The sequence below is a fragment of the Balaenoptera acutorostrata genome, chromosome 5, assembly GCF_949987535.1.
Source record: "Balaenoptera acutorostrata chromosome 5, mBalAcu1.1, whole genome shotgun sequence".
NCBI lineage: Eukaryota > Metazoa > Chordata > Mammalia > Artiodactyla > Balaenopteridae > Balaenoptera > Balaenoptera acutorostrata.
The window spans coordinates 76,091,167-76,112,847 of NC_080068.1; the positions used below are offsets into that span (position 1 = coordinate 76,091,167).

The following is a 21,681-nucleotide window of genomic DNA, read 5'->3' on the forward strand; positions in this document are numbered from 1 at the left end:
CTTTGAGAAGTCAATCTAGTTTGCTAAGCATATGACCTTATTTTTAATCAATGGCTGTTGAGACAATATCCTAGATCTAGAAGTGACTCATGAAGTATGTAGGAATCATGAATAAGAGAGGTTTGCTTTAAACTGGAGAACAGAGAGGTGTTGAGATGGTGAATTAGAAACAAAGATCAGGAAGGACAAAGTACAGTGACTTACCTGTAATACTTTGGTTAAATTGTTAAATAGAGCTTGTCCAGCACTGACTTTATATTTAACACCTCTGACTGTGCCATTTTTGCTTAAAATGTTGACTCTTCTTGTACCAAACCCCTTCTCGCTGGCAGCCCTTGCTAACACCAGCAAGTTATCCTGGTCATTCTCCTGCTCGTCCCCTTCCGATCCTATGTGGCCGTTCTGCTGTCCATCAGACTCACTGAGCCCATCTATGCCACAGATACTGGCACATTCAGAATCCAGAGAGCCTGCCGGTCGCCCATCTTCATATACCTCCTTCAGAACTCGCCCACTGTGAGATGACGCGATCCGAAACCGGACTTTCCGTGACCTGTCATTTTCTGGCTTCATCTCCCTTTTTAGCATGGTCCCATCCACATAATAAGCTGTTCACATAATTCTGGTTCCCTGGTTACTGCATTAGTCCACTTTCCATATGACAATACCAGAGCTTAATTCTAGTGACAGCAGCACTCATATGAAACTAACATCAAAACGAAAGAAGATTCCCAAGAACTTAGAGTGCATCTCTGCTATTAATAATGAATGTGTGTGTGTCTGCTATGGTTACCTTTAAACTAAAACCTGCAAAGTGATCCCAGCCTTTAAATATTAAATAGCCATGGTGGACGCTTTAACAAGACAAGTGCAAGAAAGTAGTATGCAATGAAACAGAAAATAAGTACGGGGCAAGGAAATGAAAGACTTGAACTTTGAAGCCAGTGGTGAGTGTTGAAAAGGATCTTAGCAGCAGAAATACCTCTAACAGCTCAGAATGGAGACCAGGGATAAAATATGGAATCAAATGTGTAGGATGGGAGGTGGCATAGTCTTCTCACAGTGCTTATTCCTTCTGTCTTTCACGCTCTTTAAAAAGGGCAGTGAACATATTACATGCCTGCATAGAGCTATCAATATTAGCTCTTATTAAATCATCAGTTAGACTTCATCCATATTGTATATGCTGAATTTTCAATCTACACCTTCATCTTCATGCACAAGTAGTTTTGCTAAAGAATAGCTTTTTAACAGGTTATAACAAGAAATATCTTTTCTTTTGTTGCTTTCCCACTTTTGCTAGCAGAAAACACTCCTCTCTTTGACAAAGGGAAAGGTTTTGGAAAGGAAACATGGAACAGCAAGGGAAGAATGGAAAATCCTCCAAGCCAGCCAGATCAGCCAAAGCAATCCAGGTGATCAGCACTGATAAATATCATATCCAAATCACCCATGCATAGAGAAGGGTCCTCCTTACGCTGTGCTCAGCGGATTTTCTGTCACTTTGGCAAGCACCTGAAGAAGCTCCTAAGATACAAGGACATATTGGAACTTATACCATAGTAAGTGCCCCAACCTGTCTGAACCTCCAGAGGGAGGATACTCAGCTGACTCTCATACTGAGCTTCAAGCTTTTTTAATCTTTATAAGTCTTCACCTGATTATAACCTCAATTTATACTTACTTCAGAAAATACTTAACAGCTTAAAGTTGAAAATAAAAGTCACAACTAATGTCACTAGAGATGTTAGTAACTTTGTGAAATGTCTTCCAGTGTGTACGAAGGAGAGATGCTTTGATGCACACATAACTACATTGTTCAGCCTATTGCATTTAAGGGAGAGGAAGCAAATGCTTAGCTTTTGCCAAGGGGATGTGAGCAAAAGTGACGTGTCATTTGTGGGCCAAGGCAGTTGACAGACAGTGTCTTGTCCATGCTGTTTCTCTTCCCATCTGCTAGCTGGATGGCCCCAGCAATCTTGTCATATGCTGAGCTTGTCAGAGTCACAGAGAAACTCACAGCCACGACCACTGCGTTGGACTACAAGTAAAAGGAAGTATATGCTAGTGTAAGAAGATATGTGTCGTGATGTATAACATGCCCTAGATATTTATAATTCACACACCTGTCTTAAGCTAAAATAAAAAATTAAGCTGTTCTTTTCAGTGGATAAATCTTTGTAATTCATTTTTCATTCAGGCAATGAGTATCCCACAATCATCTACTGAGTGCCACCCAAGAGTAAGACATAGCTGGAGACTATAGCAAATATAAAGATATATAAAATTATGTCCCATACCTTCCATTGGTAACATAATGTTTAGACGAAATAGCTATAGTTCAACACAGTGTATTTTAAGCACATACAGAATCCCTCTTTTTTGAAATAACCAAATTTCTAGTCATTGCCAATAAAACACACCAACGCTATTCTCAACACTCTCCACTCTCATTCTGTTTACAGTTTGTTCCCAGCTGCTCAATGTGAACATAGCACTTTCTAACTACTCCATTTGCCACCTTTTCCCAGTATCAGTTTATTATTCCCTACATTATAATTGCTTTGCCAGTCTAGCATCCCCCCTTGAGCAAGAATTTCCTACTTTTCCTTCAGAGGTACTCTTACCATCATTTATTCATTTAACAATATTTATTGGGCACCTACTAAATGTCAAAAAGTTGCTGGATCTATGCAGGTGAATGTAATAGGCACGATCGCTGCCTTGAGAGTTAACATTCAATAAACAAATAAAGATAATAATAAAAACTGTAACAAGCATGACCAAGTGAAAAAAAGTGGATATAATCAGAAATGATATAAGAAGGGAGCCTACTTTAGAAAAGTCACAGTAAGCCTCTCTGAAGAGAAGACATTAAACTAGGGTCTAGCAAAATTAGAAGAGACTGATTGAGGTGGGCAGGAGTAGTTGGAGATAGTTCCTAAACTTCAGTGGCAAGTGAAAAGGACTTGAGGCAGAAAACCATAGGTTCGTTGAAAGAACTAAAAAAAGACAGAGTGGCCAAAGACAAGTATAACTCCCATTCTACAAAGCTCTTCTCAAAAGAGGGCAAGACTAGCAAGACCTTTCCTTCCTAACCTAACCCTTGATTTATGCAACCCCTCAAAACATGAACAAAAACCCCATTAACATGATAAACCATATTACCAATACAGAAATATTTCAAGTTTGTTACCAATGGGCATCTATTTATTTAAAATAGAAAGTTAGGGCTTCCCTGGTGGCGCAGTGGTTAAGAATCTGCCTGCCAATGCAGGGGACACGGGTTCGAGCCCTGGTCTGGGAAGATCCCACATGCCGCGGAGCAACTAAGCCCGTGAGCCACAACTACTGAGCCTGCGCGTCTGGAGCCTGTGCTCCGCAACGGGAGAGGCCACGACAGTGAGAGGCCCGCGCACCGCAATGAAGAGTGGCCCCCGCTTGCCGCAACTGGAGAAAGCCCTCGCACAGAAACGAAGATGCAACACAGCCAAAAATAAATAAATAAATTTATTAAAAAAAAAAATAGAAAGTTAAAAATTCCAGAAGCTATAGAGGGTCAAATGTTTCATTAAGCAAACTAGAACTACTTTGGAAATTACCATTAATGATGTATTCAAAGAAAAAAATACCCCTTGTTCAATTCCCAGTAGAAACAATAACCTAGCAGCTAGACCTAGGCCTGGATATTTCTTGTTGGCATTAGTTTTTTAATCAGAATATCTAATTATTTCCTTATTTGCAGAGAAAGTATGACATAAAAATATAATTATTCATTTACACATCTTGTCTCCAAATATTGCCCCACATACTATTCTGTGTGTGATTATCACTGCATGGTGAGAAGTAATGTTAACCATATTTCTAGCATTTGGAGCATAAGTTTTTAATCCCTTGGATCACAGTAAATATGTGCAAAATGTCTCCATTTGCTGCTACTTTATAGCTATCATATTCACTACTTTATTTTTTGGTCTTGCAGAAATATTGCCAGTCGTTGGCAAGGTAATGGTCTTTTCTCCAGCAACACTTGTCCCTAGAGAAGCAATAAATCATGACTCACTCCCCAAGTGCTGTTCTCAGAACTTCTGTTTGGATGGAAAGAACCTATCAATTTTTATTTTCTAACTACATTGGTGACTAGAGAGGAAAAAAAAGATTTACTAACCATCAGTAAAATAGGGAAAACAAGCTATCCCTGAAACTTTTCAGCTTATAGAATATTGAACTTTTCTTAACAAACATGAATTTGCAAATCAAAATTCACAGCTCAGTTATTCATTTGAAGGGCAGAGAACTTCTAATCAGAAAAGAAACTGAGTGCATTAAAGAAAATATTCTTTGAAAACAGGACTATTATTTTATTATATAACAAGAAAGATGGATGATTTCTCAGCTTATAGATTAGTGGTTAAGAACGGGGGCTGTGGGTGTACACAATGCTGGGTTTAAACCTTGGATATGCCACCCCTAAGTGACCTTGAGCCTCAGTTTCCTCATCTGTCAAATAGTAGTTTTTATTGCATAGAATGTTTGGCAAGATTGACTAGAATGATATATATGAAGTGCTTCGAATGCTGATCAACGGATGGTAGCTATAAATTCCCAACAGTTACTTAAAATAGCTAAACATACATATAGTCATCCCTAGGTATCCTGGGGGATTGGTTCCGGGACCCCCATGGTTACTAAAATCCATGGATGCTCAAGTCCCTTATTAAAATGGAATGGGGGGAGGAGTCAAGATGGTGGTGTGGGAAGATGCAGAGTTCGCACCTCCCCACAACTAGGGTGCCTGCTGGACACTGGTGGGGGACCCCAATGCCCAAGGAGACGAGAAGAACCCCCAAGCGAACCCGTAGGATGTCGGAGGACTGAGGGGGGAGGAGAAGTGGAGGCTGGACAGGACCGACGCCTGAAGGGAGGCTGAGGGGGAGGAGGGGTTCCCACACCTGGAGGGACCCTCAGGGGCTTGGATCAGGGGGGAGCAGGCCCAGCATTTCCCCTGCCCAATCCGCCAGGGAAGTTGGCTGGCTCTCAGGCCAGGTCCTATGCCCTCAGAGGTCCCCTCCGGGCTGGGTTAGTCCTGGGGGCATAGAAAGGAATCCGGGAGAGAACAGGAGAGGCAGGCAGGAGGGGGCCTCCAGGACCAGAGGAGTGGGAGAGGAGTGGAGGGCGTTTGCTCCACCCACTGGGGCCCTAAGCTCCCAGGTCGATCTCCCACTCTCCAAAGCCCACTCCAGGCTGAGTGGGTCCTGGGGGCATAGGAGGGAGGCCTGGGAGAACAGGAGAGGCAGGTAGTTGGGACACTCCAGGATGGAAGGAGCAGGAGAGGAGTGGGGGGCGTTTGCCCCACCCACTCAGGCCCAGGAAGCCTGCTAAGTTCCCAAGCAGATCCCCACCCTCCGAAGCCCACTACAGGCTGAGTGGGTCCTGGGGACATAGGAGGGAGGCCAGGAGGCTTGCAGGAGGGACTCTCCAGGACAGGAGGAGCAGGAGAGGAGTGGAGGGTGTTTGCCCCGCCCACTCGAGCCCAGGAAGCCTTCTGGGCTCCCAGGTGGGGTTGCCCACCCTCTGAGACCAGAGGCCACTTCTGGTCTGCTGAGCCTAAGCCCCACCCCCCCCACCCCCCACCTTTTCCAGCCCTGTGAGTACTAAGCATAGGCGCTGCCCACCACCCAAACCTCACCCATGCATAGGCCACGCCCTCCACAGCCAAGGCCTTTTCCACCTTTTTTTTTTTTTTTTTTTTTTGCCACCCCGTGTGTTTTGCAGGATCTTGGTTCACAAGCCAGGAGTAGGGCTGAAGCTCCTGCAGTGGGAGCTGCAAGTACGAACCACTGGACTAACAGATAACCTCAGACCCCAGAGAATATTCATCAGAGTGAGGTCTCCTGGAGGTCCTCACTTCAGCACCAAGACACAGCTCTACCCATTAGCCTACAAACTGCAGTGTTGGAAGCCTTAGGCCAAACAACCTAAGACAGGAACACAATGCCACTCAAAAAAAAAGAAAAGGGCTTCCCTGGTGGTGCAGTCGTTAAGAATCTGCCTGCCAATGCAGGGGACACAGGTTCGAGCCCTGGTCTGGGAAGATCCCACATGCCACGGAGCAACTAAGCCCGTGAGCCACAACTACTGAGCCTGTGCATCTGGAGCCTGTGCTCTGCAACAGGAGAGGCCGCGACAGTGAGAGGCCCGCGCACCGTGATGAAGAGTGGCCCCCGCTCGCTACAACTGGAGAAAGCCCTTGCGCAGAAACGAAGACCCAACACAGCCAAAAATAAATAAATAAATAAATTTATAAAAAAGAAAAAAGACAAGACATGGCAAAAAAACATGTCACAGATGAAGGAGCAAGGTAAAAACCTAAAAGACCAAATAAATGAAGAGGAAATAGGCAATCTACCTGAAAAAGAATTCAGAGTAAAGATAGTAAAGATGATCCAGAATCTTAGAAATAGAATGGAGGCACGGATTGAGAAAATACCAGAAATGTTTAACAAAGATCTAGAAGAGCTAAAGAACAAACAGAGATGAACAACACAATAACTGAAATGAAAAATACACTAGAAGGAATCAATAAGTGAATAACTGAGGCAGAAGAACGAATAAGTGAGCTGGAAGGCAAAATGGTGGAAATATCTGCCAAGGAGCAGAATAAAGAAAAAAGAATTGAAGACAATCTCAGAGACCTCTGGGACAACACTAAACGCACCAATATTCAAATTATAGGGGTCCCAGAAGAAGAAGAGAAAAAGAAAGGGTCTGAGAAAATATTTGAAGAGATTATAGTGGAAAACTTCCCTAACATGGGAAAGGAAATAGTCACCCACGTCCAGGAAGTGCAGAGAGTCCCATACAGGATAAACCCTAGGAGAAACACACCAAGACACATATTAATCTAACTAACAAAAATTAAATTCAAAGAAAAAATATTAAAAGCAGCAAGGGAAAAACAAAAAATAACATATAAAGGAATCCCCATAAGGTTATCAGCTGATTTTTCAGCAGAAACTCTGCAGGACAGAAGGGAGTGGCAGGATACACATAAAATAAATAAAGAGAAAAACCTACAACCAAGATTACTCTACCTGGCAAGGATCTCTTTCAGATTTGACGGAGAAATCAAAAGCATTTCAGACCAGCAAGAGCTAAGAGAATTCAGCACCAAACCAGATTTACAACAAACGCTAAAGAAACTTCTCTAGGCGGGAAACACAGTAGAAAAAAAAGACCCACAAAAACAAACCCAAAACAATTAAGAAAATGGTAATAGGAACATACATATTGATAATAACCTTGAATGTAAATGGATTAAATGCCCCAACCAAAAGACACAGACTGGCTGAATGGATACAAACACAAGACCCATATATATGCTGTCTACAAGAGACCCACTTCAGACACAGGGACACATACAGACTGAAAGTGAAGGGATGGAAAAAGGTATTTCATGCAAATGGAAATCAAAAGAAAGCTGGAATAGCAATACTTGTATCAGATAAAACAGACTTTGAAATAAAGACTGTTATAACACATAAGGAAGGACACTACAGAATGATCAAGGGATCAATCCAAGAAGAAGACATAACAATTATAAATGTTTATGCACCCAACATAGGAGTACCTCAATACATAAGGCAAATGCTAACAACCATGAAAGGGGAAATTGACAGTAAGACAACAATAGTAGGGGACTTTACCACCCCACTTACACCAATGGACAGAACATCCAAACAGAAAATAAAAAAGGAAACACAAGCTTTAAATGACACAACAGACCAAATAGATTTAATTGATATTTATAGAATATTACACCTGAAAGTGGCAGAATACACTTTCTTCTCAAGTGCACATGGAACATTCTCCAGGATAGATCACATCTTGCGTCACAAATCAAGCCTCAGTAAAGTTAAGAAAATTTAAATTGTATCAAGGACCTTTCCTGACCACAACACTATGAGATTGGAAATCAATTACAGGAAAAAACTGTAAAAACCACAAATACATGGAGGCTCAACAGTGTGCTACTAAATAACCAAGAGATCACTGAAGAAATCAAAGAAGAAATAAAAAAAATACATAGAAACAAATGACAATGAAAACAAAATGACCCAAAAGCTATTGGACACAGCAAAAGCAGTTCTAAGAGGGGAGTTTATATCAATTCAATCTCACCTCAAGAAACAAGAAAAATCTCAAATAAACAATCTAACCCTACATCTAAAGCAACTAGAGAAAGAAGAACAAAGAAAACCCAAAGTCAGTAGAAGGAAAGAAATCATAAAGATCAGAGCAGAAATAAATGAAATAGAAATGAAGAAAAAAATAGCAAAGATCAATAAAACTAAAAGCTGGTTCTTTGAGAAGATAAACAAAATTGATAAACCCTTAGCCAGACTCATAATGAAAAAAAGGGAGAGGATGCAGATCAATAAAATTAGAAATGAAAATGGAGAAATCACAACTGACACCACAGAAATACAAAGGATTATAAGAGACTACTGCAAACAACTATATGCCAATAAAATGGACAACCAGAAGAAATGGACAAATTCTTGGAAAGGTATATTTTCCAAGACTGAACCAGGAAGAATTAGAAAATATAAACAGACCTATCACAAGTGAAATTGAAACTGTAATTTAAAATCTTCCAATAAACAAAAGTCCAAGGCTTCACAGGTGAATTCTATCAAACATTTAAATAATAGCTAACACCGATCCTTCTCAAACTCTTCCAAAAAATTGCAGAGGGAGAAACACTTCCAAATTCATTCTACGAAGGCACCATCACCCTGATACCAAAACCAGAAAAAGATATCACAAGAAAAGAAAATTATAGACCAATATCACTGATGAATATAGATGCAAAAATCCTGAACAAAATGCTAGGAAACAGAATCCAACAACATATTAAAAGGATCAGACACCCTGATCAAGTGGGATTTATCCCAGGGATGCAAGGATTCTACAATATATGCAAATCAATCAATTGTATACACCATATCAACAAATTAAGGAATAAAAGCCATATGATCATCTCAATAGATGCAGAAAAAGCTTTTGACAAAATTCAACACCTATTTATCATAAAAACTCTCCAGAAAATGGGCACAGAGGGAACCTACTTCAACATAATAAAGGCCATATATGACAAACCCACAGAAAACATCATACTCAATGGTGAAAAACTGAAAGCATTTCCACAAGATCAAGAACAAGACAAGGATGTCCACTCTCACCACTGTTATTCAACATAGTTTTGGAAGTCCTAGCCACAGCAATCAGAGAAGGAAAAGAAATAAAAGGAATACAAACTGGAAAAGAAGAAGTAAAACTGTCACTGTTTGCAGATGACATGATACTATACATAGAAAATCCTAAAGATGCCACCAGAAAAATACTAGAACTAATCAATGAATTTGGTAAGGTTGCAGGATACAAAATTAATGCACAGAAATCTCTGGCATTCCTATACACTAACAACAAAAAATCAGAAAGAGAAATTAAGGAAACAATCTCATTGACCATCACAGCAAAAAGAATAAAATACCTAGGAATAAACCTACCTAAGGAGGTGAAAGACTTGTACTCAGAAAACTATAAAACACTGATGAAAGATATCAAAGATGACATAAACAGATGGAGAAATATACCATGTTCTTGGATTGGAAGAATCAATATTGTGAAAATGACTATACTACCCAAAGCAATCTACAGATTCAATGTAATCCCTATCAAACTACCAATGGCATTCTTCACAGAATTAGAACCAAAAATTTTACAATTCGTATGGAAACACAAAAGACCCCAAATAGCCAAAGCAATCTTGAGAAAGAAAAATGGAGCTAGAGGAATCAGGCTCCCTGACTTCAAACTATACTACAAAGCTACAGTAATCAAGATAGTATGGTACTGGCACAAAAACAGAAATATAGATCAATGGTACAGGATAGAAAGCCCAGAGATAAACCCACGCACATATGGTAACCTAATTTATGACAAAGGAGGCAAGAACATACAATGGAGAAAAGACAGCCTCTTCAATAAGTGGTGCTGGGAAAACTGGACAGCTACATGTAAAAGAATGAAATTAGAACACTCCCTAACAGCATACACAAAAATAAACTCAAAATGGATTAAAGACCTAAATGTAAGATAGACATTATAAAACTCTTAAAGAAAAACATAGGAAAAACACTCTGACATAAACCACAGCAAGATCTTTTTTGACCCACCTCCAAGAGTAATGGAAATAAAAACAAAAATAAACAAATAGGACCTAATTAAACTTCAAAGCTTTTGCACAGCAAAGGAAACCATAAACAGGATGAAAAGATAACCCTCAGAATGGGAGAAAATATTTGCAAATGAAACAATGGACAAAGGATTAATCTCCAAAATATACAAACAGCTCATGGAGCTCAATATCAAAAAAACAAACAATTCAATTAAAAAGTGGGCAGAAGACCTAAATAGACATTTCACCAAAGAAGACATACAGATGGCTAAGAGGCACATGAAAAGATGCTCAACATCACTAATTATTAGAGAAATGCAAATCAAAACTACAAGGTATCACCTCACACCAGTCAGAATGGCCATTATCAAAAAATCTAGAAACAATAAATGCTGAAAAGGGTGTGCTGAAAAAGGAACCTTCCTGCACTGTTGGTGGGAACGTATCCTTCAAGACCCAGCTGCACCCACCACTGGGCAGACAGTAACCCTTCCAAACAGGAAGCCTGCACTAGGCTCTAGACCAGCTTCACCCACCAGGGGGCAGACACTAGAAGCAAGAAAACTATGATCCTGCAGCCTTTGGACTAAGCCCACCAACAGCTGAGGCTGAGGCTCACCCTAGGGACATAGACACTGGTGGCAGAAATATTGTAGACCATTCAAACACATGAACGCTGCTGCTGGCAACTGCCATCTTGGCTCATTAGTGCCAACACCCAACAATCTATAGGCACCAGTGCTGGAATGCCTCAGGTTAATAGTATCAATAAAAAGATTTTGAACTACCTTCATTATTACTTCAGGATATTGGTGTACGGACCTGACATCTCTTAATTATTTAATTAATAAAGAGAAAAATGAATGAACAAAATTAAGCATACATTTATCCTACACATGGGACATATACTTTTCAAAATTCTGCATGGAACCATAACAAAAACAAATCCAACTGCCCCAGGATGGAGAAAAGGTCAGATAGGATGAATGAATATTGCACTCAAGAATAAATATTAATGAATAAAGCATCAAAGATATTGAACAGGGGGAGAGTGGCCAAGACGGCAGAGTAGAAAGACCCTGAGCTCACCTCCTCTCATGAGGACACCAAAATCACAATGACCTGCAGAACAACCATCAACAAAAAAGACTGGAACCTATCAGAAAAGCTCTTCAACAACTAAAGACATAAAGAAGGAACCACAACAAGATGCGTAGGAGGGGCAGACTCACAATATAATCAAATCTCATACCCCATGGGTGGGCAACCCATAAACTGAGGAATAATTATATTGCAGAGGTTCTCCTACAGGAGTGAGAGTTCTAAGCCCCAGGTCAGGCTCCAGCCCAGGGGTCTGGCACCAGGAAGATGAGCCCCCAGAGCATTTGGCTTTAAAGGCCAGCTGAGCTTAATGGCAGGAGCCCCACAGGACTTGGGGGAAGAGAGACTTCACTCTTACACACACAAAATTCCATGTGCACCAGGACCAGCAGTAATTTGATATGATCCTGGGCCAGACCTCTCTCCTGGTCTTGGAGAGTCTCATGGAGAGGTGGGGGAAGGCTGAGGCTCACCCTAGGGGCATAGACACTGGTGGCAGAAATACTGTAGACCATTCAAACACATGAACGCTGATGCTGGCAACTGCCATCTTGGCTCATTAGTGCCAACACCCAACAATCTATGGGCACCAGTGCTGGAATGCCTCAGGCCAAAAAACTAACTGTTCAGGGACCCAGCCCCACCCAACAGCAGACAGGCTGCTGAAAGACTTCCTGAGCCCACAGCCACCTCTAGACATGCCCCCAGACATGGCCCTACCTACCAGAAGGCCAAGACCCAGCTGCACCCACCACTGGGCAGACACTGGCCCTTCCCAACAGGAAGCCTGCACTAGGCTCTAGACAAGTTTCACCCACCAGGGGGAAGACACTAGAAGCAAGAAAACTATGATCCTGAAGCCTTTGGACTAAGCCCACCAACAGCAAGCCAGACCCTACCCTGGGACCAGGTGGGCCTCAGTGCTGCCCACTAGCAGACCACAGTGACCTTCAGGACACACTGGGCCCCACATCCAACTGTGTCAGGAAATTCCCCCTTCCATTAATGATCTGAAATGAGCTCTAGGATCCCTGGGTCCTGCAGTCAGACTCCAGGAACCAGATGCGCCTGACAGTAACTGGCACTAACTCCAGGATCTGGCTTCACCTGCCAGTGTGTGGGCAACATCCCTGGAGTATTTGGGACCATGACTCTACCCACCAGTGAGCCAGCACTAGCCCCAGGGCCCCGGGGCCCAGTGGTTCTGCAACCAGCTGCCTCATGACCAGGCCACACTAAATAGCAGCAAGCAACATCCTCATAAGGCAGAGCCTGGCAGCCAACCAGACCAGGGGCCAAGCAAGTCTACCAGACTGCCCATATAGCCTGCCACAACAGAGGGACCCAAGAAACCCATTTAGGGGGAACCACTAGAGCATATAGCTTGGGTGACAAGAGGGGAGTGCACGGCTAGGATGCATAGGACATCTGCTACAGAGGGCCACTTCTTCAAGGTCGAAAAACATAACTAACCTACCACATACATAAAAATACAAACAGCAACTTAGACAAAACGAGGCAGCAGAGAAATATGTTTCAGATGAAGGAACAAGATAAAACGCCAGAAGAACTAAGTGAAGTGGAGATAGGCAACCTACCCAATTAAACAGTTCAGAGTACTGATCATAAAGATGATCAAAGAATTTGGGAGGGGCTTCCCTGGTGGCACAGTGGTTGAGAATCTGCCTGCTAATGCAGGGGACACGGGTTCGAGCCCTGGTCTGGGAAGATGCCACATGCCGCGGAACAACTAGGCCCGTGAGCCACAACTACTGAGCCTGCGCGTCTGGAGCCTGTGCTCTGCAACAAGAGAGGCCGTGATAGTGAGAGGCCCATGCACCGCAATGAAGAGTGGCCCCCACTTGCCACAACTAGAGAAAGCCCTCGCACAGAAACGAAGACCCAACACAGCCAAAAATAAATAAATAAACAAATGTGGGGTTTAAAAAAAAAAAAAAGAATTTGGGAGAATAGATGCACAGAGTGAGAAGTTAGAAGATTTTAACAAAGAGTTAGAAAATATAAAGAACAACCAAAGAGAGAAAGAATACAATAACTAAAATGAAAAATACACTAGAAGAAATCAATAGTAGACTAAATGATACAGAAGAACGGATCAATGGCTGGAAGACAGAGTAGTGGAAATCACTGCCACAGAACAGAAAAAAGAAAAGAAATGAGGACAGTTTAAGAGACCTCTGGGACAACATCAAGGGCACTAATATTTGCATTATAGGGGTCTCAGAATCCCAGAAGGAGAAGATGGAGGAAAAGGGCCTGAGAAAATATTTGAAGAGAAAATAGCTGAAAAATTCCTTAATCTGGAAAGGAAACAGTCACCCAAGTCCAGGAATCGCAGAGAGTTCCATATAGGATTAACCCAAAAAAGGAACACACCAAGACACATTGTAATAAAAATGACAAAAATTAAAGATAAAGAGAGAATATTAAAAGCAACAAGGGAAAAGCAACAAATAACATACAAAGGAACTCCCATAAAGCTATCAGCTGATTTTTCACACAAAGTTATAGGGAGGTTAAAAGACAAAAGTAGTAAAATCATTTGTATAGAGTTAAGGGATACAGAAAACAATTAGATGTAAAATATAATATCAAAAATAGTAATCATGAGGTGAGGAGAGTACAAATGCAGGGTTTTAAAAATGCATTTGAATTTAAGAGACCAGCAACTTAAAACAATCATGAGTTTATATAGACTGCTATACAAAAATCTCAGTGTGACCACAAACCAAAAATCTGTAATAGATATGCACACAAAAAGAAAAAGGAATCCAAACATAACACTAAAGATAGTCATCAAATCACCAAGAGAAGAGAATAAAAGAAGAAAGGGAAGAAAAAGATCTACAAAAATAAATCCAAAATATTTAACAAAATTGCAATGAGAAAAAACATATGGATAATTACCTTAAATGTAAATGGATTAAATGCTCCAAGCAAAAGATATAGAGTAGCTAAATGGATACAAAACAAGGACCTGTATATATGCTGCCTACAAGAGATTCATTTCTTATCTAGAGACACATTCAGGCTTATGTGAAGGGATGGAAAAAGGTTTTCTGTGCAAATAGAAATCTAAAGAAAGCTGGAGTAGGAATACTCATATCAGACAAAATATACTCTGAAATAAAGACTCTTACAAGAGACAATGAAGGACACTACATAATGATCAAGGGATCAATCCAAGAAGAAAATATAACAATTTTAAATATATATGCACCCAACATAGAAGCACCTCAAAATATAAGGCAAATATTAACAGACATAAAAGGAGAAATCAACAGTAACACAATAATAGTAGGGAACTTTAACTCCCCACTTACATCAATGGACAGATCATCCAGACAGAAAGTCAGTAAGGAAACACAGGCCTTAAATAACACATTGGACCAAATGGACTTAATTGACATACATAGAGCATTCAATCTGAAGGCAGCAGAATACATATCCTTTTCAAGTGCACATGGGACATTCTCCAGGATAGATCACATGCTAGGTCACAAACTAAGCCTCAGTAAATTTAAGAAAACTGAAATCATATCGATCATCTTTTCTGATCACAACACTATGAGATTAGAAATCAACTAAAGAAAAAAACTGCAAAAAACACAAACGTGAAGACTAAACAATATGCTACTAAACAACCAGTGGATCACTGAAGAAATCAAAAAATACATAGAGACAAACGAAAATGAAAACATGACAATCCAAAACCTATGGGACGCAGCAAAAGCAGTTCTAAGAGGGAAGTTTATACCAATACAAGCTTTCCTTAAGAAACAAGAAAAATCTCAAATAAACAACTTAACCTTACACCTAAACGAACTAGAGAAAGAAGAACAAACAAAACCCAAAGTTAGTAGAAGGAAAGAAATAAAAATCAGAACAGAAATAAATGAAATAGAGACTAAAAAAAAATTTAAAAGATAAATGAAACTAAAAGTTGGTTCTTTGAAAAGGTAAACAAAATTGATAAACCTTTAGTCAGACTCATCAAGAAAAAAAAGGTAACAGACACAGATAAAATCAGAAATGAAAAAGAAGTTACAACTGACACCACAGAGATACAAAGGATCATAAGAGTCTACTATGAGCAACTATATGCCAATAAAATGGACAACCTAGAAGAAATGGACAAATCCTTAGAAAGGTACAATCCCAAGACTGAACCAGGACGAAATAGAAAGTATGAACGACCAATTACCAGGACTGAAGTTGAATTAGTAATTTAAAAACTCCCAACAAGCAAAAGTCCAGGATCAGATGGCTTCATAGGTGAATTCTACCAAACATTTAGAGAAGACTTAACATTTATCCTTCTGAAACTATTCCAAAAATTGCAGAGGAAGGGACACTTCCAAACTCATTCTATTAGGCCACCATCACCCTGATACCAAAAGCAGACAAAGATACCACAGAAAAAGAAAATTACAGGTCAATATCACTGATGAACATAGATGCAAAAATCCTAAACAAAATACTAGCAAACTGACACTAACAATACATTAAAAGGATCATAACCATAATCAAGTGGGATTCATCCCAAGGATGCAAGGATTTTTCAATGTCCACAAGTCAATCAATGTGATATACCACATTAACAAATTGAAAAATAAAAACCATATGGGATGCAGAAAAAGGTTTTGACAAAATCAACATCCATTTATGATAATCACTCTCCAGAAAGTTGGCATAGAGGGAACTTACCTCAACATAATAAAGGCCATATATAACAAACCTACAGCTAACTTCATATTCAATGCTGAAAAGCTGAAAGCATTCCCTTTAAGATCAGGAACAAGACAAGGTTGCCTACTCTCACCACTTTTATTCCACATTGTTTTGGAAGTCCTAGCCACAGTAATCAGACAAGTAAAAGAAATCCAAATTGGAAAGGAAGAAGCAAAACCATCATTGTTTGCAGATGGCATGATACTATACACAGAAAATTCTAAAGATGCTACCAGAAAACTATTAAAGAGCTCATCAATGAATTTTGTACATTTGCAGAATATAAAATTAATATACAGAAATCTGTTGCATTTCTATACACTAACAATGAAATATCAGAAAGAGAAATTAAGAAAACAATCCCATTTACCATTGCATCTAAAAGAATAAAATACCTAGGAATAAACCTACCTAAGGAGGCAAAAGCCCTGCACTCTGAAAACTATAAGACACTGATGAAAGAAATTGAAGATGACACAAACAAATGGAAAGATATATCATGTTCTTGGACTGGAAGGCTCAGTATTGTTAAAATGACTATACTGCCCAAGGCAATCTGCAGATTTAATGCAATCCCTATCAAGTTACAAATGGCATTTTTCATAGAACTAGAATAAATAATTTAAAAATTTGTATGAAAACTTTAAAAACCCTAAATAGTCAAAAGATCTTGAGAAAGAAGAACAGAGCTGGAGGAATCAGGCCCCCTGACTTCAGACTATACTACAAAGCTCCGGTCATCAAAACATTATGGTACTGGCACAAAAACAGACACATAAATCAAAGGAATAGGATAGAAAGCCCAGAAATAAACCCACATACTTATGGTCAATTAATCTATGACAAAGGAGGCAAGAATATACAATGGAGAAAAGACAGTCTCTTCCATAAGTGGTGCTGAGAAAACTGGACAGCCACTTGTAAAAGAATGAAAGTAGAACCTTCTCTAACACCATATACAAAAATAAACTCAATATGGATTAAAGACCTAAATGTAAGACCAGATACTATTAAAATTCCTAGAGGAAAACATAGGCAGAACACTCTTTGACCTAAATAGCAGCAATATTTTTCTGGTTCTGTCTCCTAGAGTAATGAAAATAAAAGCAAAAATAAACAAATGGGACCTAATTAAACTTAAAAACTTTTGTGCAGCAAAGGAAACCATAAACAAAACGAAAAGATGACCTATAGAATGGGAGAAAATATTTGCAAATGATGCGACTGACAAGGGATTAATTTCCAAAATATACAAACAGCTCACACAGCTCAATATCAAAAAAGCAAACAATCCAAACAAAAAATGCACAGAAGACCTAAACAGACATTTCTCCAAAGAGGACACACAGATGGCCAACAGGCAAGTGAAAAGATGCTCAACATCACTAACTCTTAGAGAAATGCAAATCAAAACTGCAGTGAGGTACCACCTCACACCAGTCAGAATGGTCATCGTCAAAAAGTCTACAAATAATACATGCTAGAGAGGGTGTGGAGAAAAGGGAACCCTCCTACACTGTTGGTGGGAATGTAAATTGGTGCAGCCACAATGGAGAACAGCATGGAGGTTCCTTAAAAAATTGAAGATAGAGTTATCATATGATCCAGCAATCCCACTCCTGGGCATATATCTGAAAAAGATGAAAACTCTAATTCAAAAAGATACATGCACCCCAATGCTCACAGCAGCACTATTTACAATAACCAAGACACGGAAGCAACCTAAATGCCCATGGACAGATGAATGGGTAGAGAAATTGTGGTATATACATACAATGGAATATTACTCAGCTGTAAAAAAGAATGAAATAATGTTATTTGCAGCAACATGGATGGACCTAGAGATTATCATGCTAAGTGAAGTAAATCAGAGAAAGACAAATATATGATATCACTTATATGTAGAATCTTAAAAAATAATACAAATGAACTTATTTACAAAACAGAAATAGACTCACAGACGTAGAAAACAAACTTACGGCTACCAAAGGGGAAAGGAGGGGAGGAAGGGATAAATTAGGAGTTTTGAGAAGTTTGGGATTAACAGATACGTGCTATTACATATAAAATAGATTAACAACAAGGACCTATTCTATAGCACAGGGAACTATATTCAATATTGTGTAATAACCTCTAATGGAAAAGAATCTGAAAAATATATGTTTTGTTCTGAATCACTTTGCTCTCATCTGAAACTAACACAACATTGTAAATCAACTATATGTCAATAAAAAAAAAATACTGAATCAGACCCAGAAATACTCAAGGTATTCATGATATCATAAAGACCAAGGTTTATGCTTGAGATTTTCCAGAATCAGGATAGAAACAGGAGAACAGGGAAGTAGAGTCACAGTATTAGAAACATCAGCAAAAACTACTTTTCCAAATCAGCAGCATATTTCAACAGAATATCAGTGCTGAATGCGGTAGCTTGGTAGTGTAAATCCCCGGAGTGTCAATTTATTTTTCTATAGTGAGAATGTGCTTGTAGGAAGTATAAAGAGCCTGAAGAATTTTCAAATCTATTCAGATAAAATGGCAACTCTCTCAAAGTCTACCCTGCTGATAAATTTTTCTTGGTCATTATTTTTAAATTGATGAAAAAGTAGAATGCCAAAAGAAACATGCAAAGCTGACTGAAAAAAGTATATAAAAGATATCCTTATCCAGACAGACTTCCTGTCTTATTCTTGTGGTTGAATTGTTTTTAAATCACTGAAAGTTCAACATACGTTATCTTTCATCAATACATGGCATGTAGTTAAAATGCATGGACACCGCCACTTTGAAGTACCACAAATTATATTTCATAATTGTGTTGTCTTTTTCTTCCAAGAGCATGACGCTAGAATGAAGCACTGGGACATTCTAATTCTATTATTCTATCATCGTTGCCAAGGTAACAGGTGCCTGTTGATTCTACTGTCTGAGATGAAGGTTAAAACTGGCAAGGAGAGGAAAAACAGGGAGCCAGCAAGACAGAAAAAAAATCTGTGTTCATATAGAGATCTAGAGATGTTTTTGTGTTTCTGGTGAGACTGTAATTTTGAGTCCAAAAGTAAACTAATAGAAAGTTTTTAAGAGCACTCATTGGTGCCCGGGAAAGACCAAGAAAGTTTCCCTGAAAAGAAGGCATGATGGGATATGGATTGTGAGCTCTGTGGTTGAAAAATCACATCACCCCAGAAAGCACAGAGTTCAGTCAACTCTCCCAAAGTACCAATTACGCAGTGAAGAGACGGCATTTGCAGACATATATTTGCAGCATCTTTTGTAAAATGAGTTAATGCAGTTTTCAAAGCTTTTGAGTTTTGCATATATAAACTTGAAACTCTAAGATAATCTAGCTAACTTGGGCTTTGTTCTGCTTGGTTTGCAAATAGAATCTTTTTCCAGTATGAATATATGTCATATTAGAAACTAAAAAAAAATAATCATTTCTATTTACTGCCCACCAGTAGAAGATATTCACAAAGGAAATTTGAGATAATCCTTGTTCTCAAGGAGTTTATCATCTTCTTGAGAGGAACAAACTACGATTAAAATTAAATTCATTACAAAGAAGGGAATATGTGTGCAAACAGAGTAAAACATCATTCCTACTGGGCTAGAACTAGTGTGATAGAATATGGATCATCATACCTCCTCTGTCTCTTCATTTTGCACACGTGTGCAATGCACAATTGCAAATCACTCCTGATTTGTGGCTAAAAGAAGTATGGGTGGGTGATAATTATTTGCTGTATTTTGTCTTGGCAGGGAAGCCAATAGAGAGTATAGGTGAGGGATATGAGGGAATAATGGAAATGATATCTTGGTATCCGTCTCCCTCTTGGAACCTTGGAATGGTTTGAAGCTCTAATATTGCAAGGATGACAACCAGAAGCTGGGAGTCTCTTGGAAGACTCAATGGACTCTAGGGATAAGCCTTGCTCCTCCGGCACCCAGGGGATAAAATGAGACGAGGAGTTAAGGAGAAGACAATTGTCCCCACTATGCACGAAAACGCCTACATCTCTGACATCTTGGAGATAAAAATCACTGGGAGCATTAGAAGACAACATGCTTGGGCACAGACATTGTGGCTTCACAAAGGGCAGGGCAGCAGCTGACATCTGTCAGGCATATTTAGGCAGCTTCAGGTGTGGTGGGTATGGATCAGCACGAGCCAAAGGGAGAAAACATGCCACATAGGGCTGGGCTCACAGACAGCTGTGTAGTTTTTCATGTGAGACTCACTGAACTCCCTTTTCTGAAATAATTCTGGGGGCTGTGGAGTTGGGGACCTCAAGGTCCAGCCATCCATTCGTTGAACTCTAGAGCCACTGTAACTTAGGAAACATTTGCTCCCTCAGGCTGTGGAAGCTGCAACACATATTCGCCAGCACACTAAATGTGAAAGGCTCAATCTCCAGGTAGTTACAGAGGGATCTGAGGGTCCTAGGACATTTGAGTATTTCATTCACTCTAAGACATGCACTTTTCACATGTGTTAACATCTCTGAAATTGTTGGGCATCTGACCATCGGATCACTCCCTGACAGTCATGACATAGCTGTCATTGCCTGCATATTAAACTTTTAAACTTGCTGACTGGTGTCACCAGCCTGGAAGAAAATCCAAGACAATAGCAAAGCACACTTTTAAGAAACACTGCATCATCAATGCTCTTGATTGCAGGAAGGACGAACTGCCCTGTGTGAAAAAGCACACATATCAACGACTCTGAGTGGAAAGGTGATTCATGAGAATTAAACTCTGCATATGAACGCATTTAGGAACACCCTAATCAATTTATTTTGTATTTATTTGCCTTTATATGTATGCTCAAGAGTGATATATATGAGCGATCTATGTGTAAATACATCTTAAAAAGCTTTTTCCATATGTTTAAACTAAAAATTTCAAGTGACAAAATATTGTGCCATTGTTAAATTAGCAGGTCTTCTTTTTTCCTTTCCCAGTGGCTCATAAAATAAAGATGCATCTTCCAGCTGATATCATCTTAGAGTCAATGAAATATGAGCATATGCCACAATATTCATATACATATAACTATTATTTAACATCCAGAGGAACAGGCAACAAAGAACTTCATTATCAGAAAATATGTATTTTTACTAGAGGTCTGTCAGGAACACACTGGGATCCAGAAAATGGGCCATTCATTTATTTGCTATCTCTATAGGGTCACCTTTCTAACCAATAAAGTCAGCCTCAGAGGAGCATCCGAGACTTCTTTCTCCCCATTCCCATCTCCTCCCTACCCTCTTCCTCCTCTGCCTCTCTCCTCTCCTCCCAGGATCCCAGCTCCACTTGATTGTTGTTCTATGTGGTCAAAGCCACTGACTCTGGCCCCTCTTACTCCTCTATGGGGACAGGCTCGGGTCTTTAAGATACTTCAGAATAGAACATCTCTGAAACCACCAAGATTTCTCTTGCCCATACTGATGGCATCTTATGGCATAAATGCAACTTGTTATTGCTGGCGGGGAAGTTCCTGCCAGCAGGGTGAGGATAGGGAGAAATGAACTGGGTTAAATAGACAGAGAACACTGCCTGTTACCTTATTTAATCTCATA

The 21,681-nt window shown here is 39.7% G+C and overlaps 1 protein-coding gene across 7 annotated transcripts in view; it reads right to left on the bottom strand.

The window, feature by feature from the left end:
* Positions 1 to 21,681, bottom strand: part of GRXCR1 (glutaredoxin and cysteine rich domain containing 1) — a 336,269-nt gene that overhangs the window by 127,271 nt on the left and 187,317 nt on the right. The window contains exon 1 of one of the 7 annotated variants that reach the window (XM_057547457.1): positions 205 to 597. The exons of the other annotated variants lie outside the window; for them this stretch is intronic. Coding sequence (XP_057403440.1) covers positions 205 to 588 — 384 coding nt within the window. The 5' untranslated portion in view covers positions 589 to 597. Of the gene's footprint in view, positions 1 to 204; positions 598 to 21,681 lie in introns of those variants that run through there. 7 annotated transcript variants of the gene reach the window in all.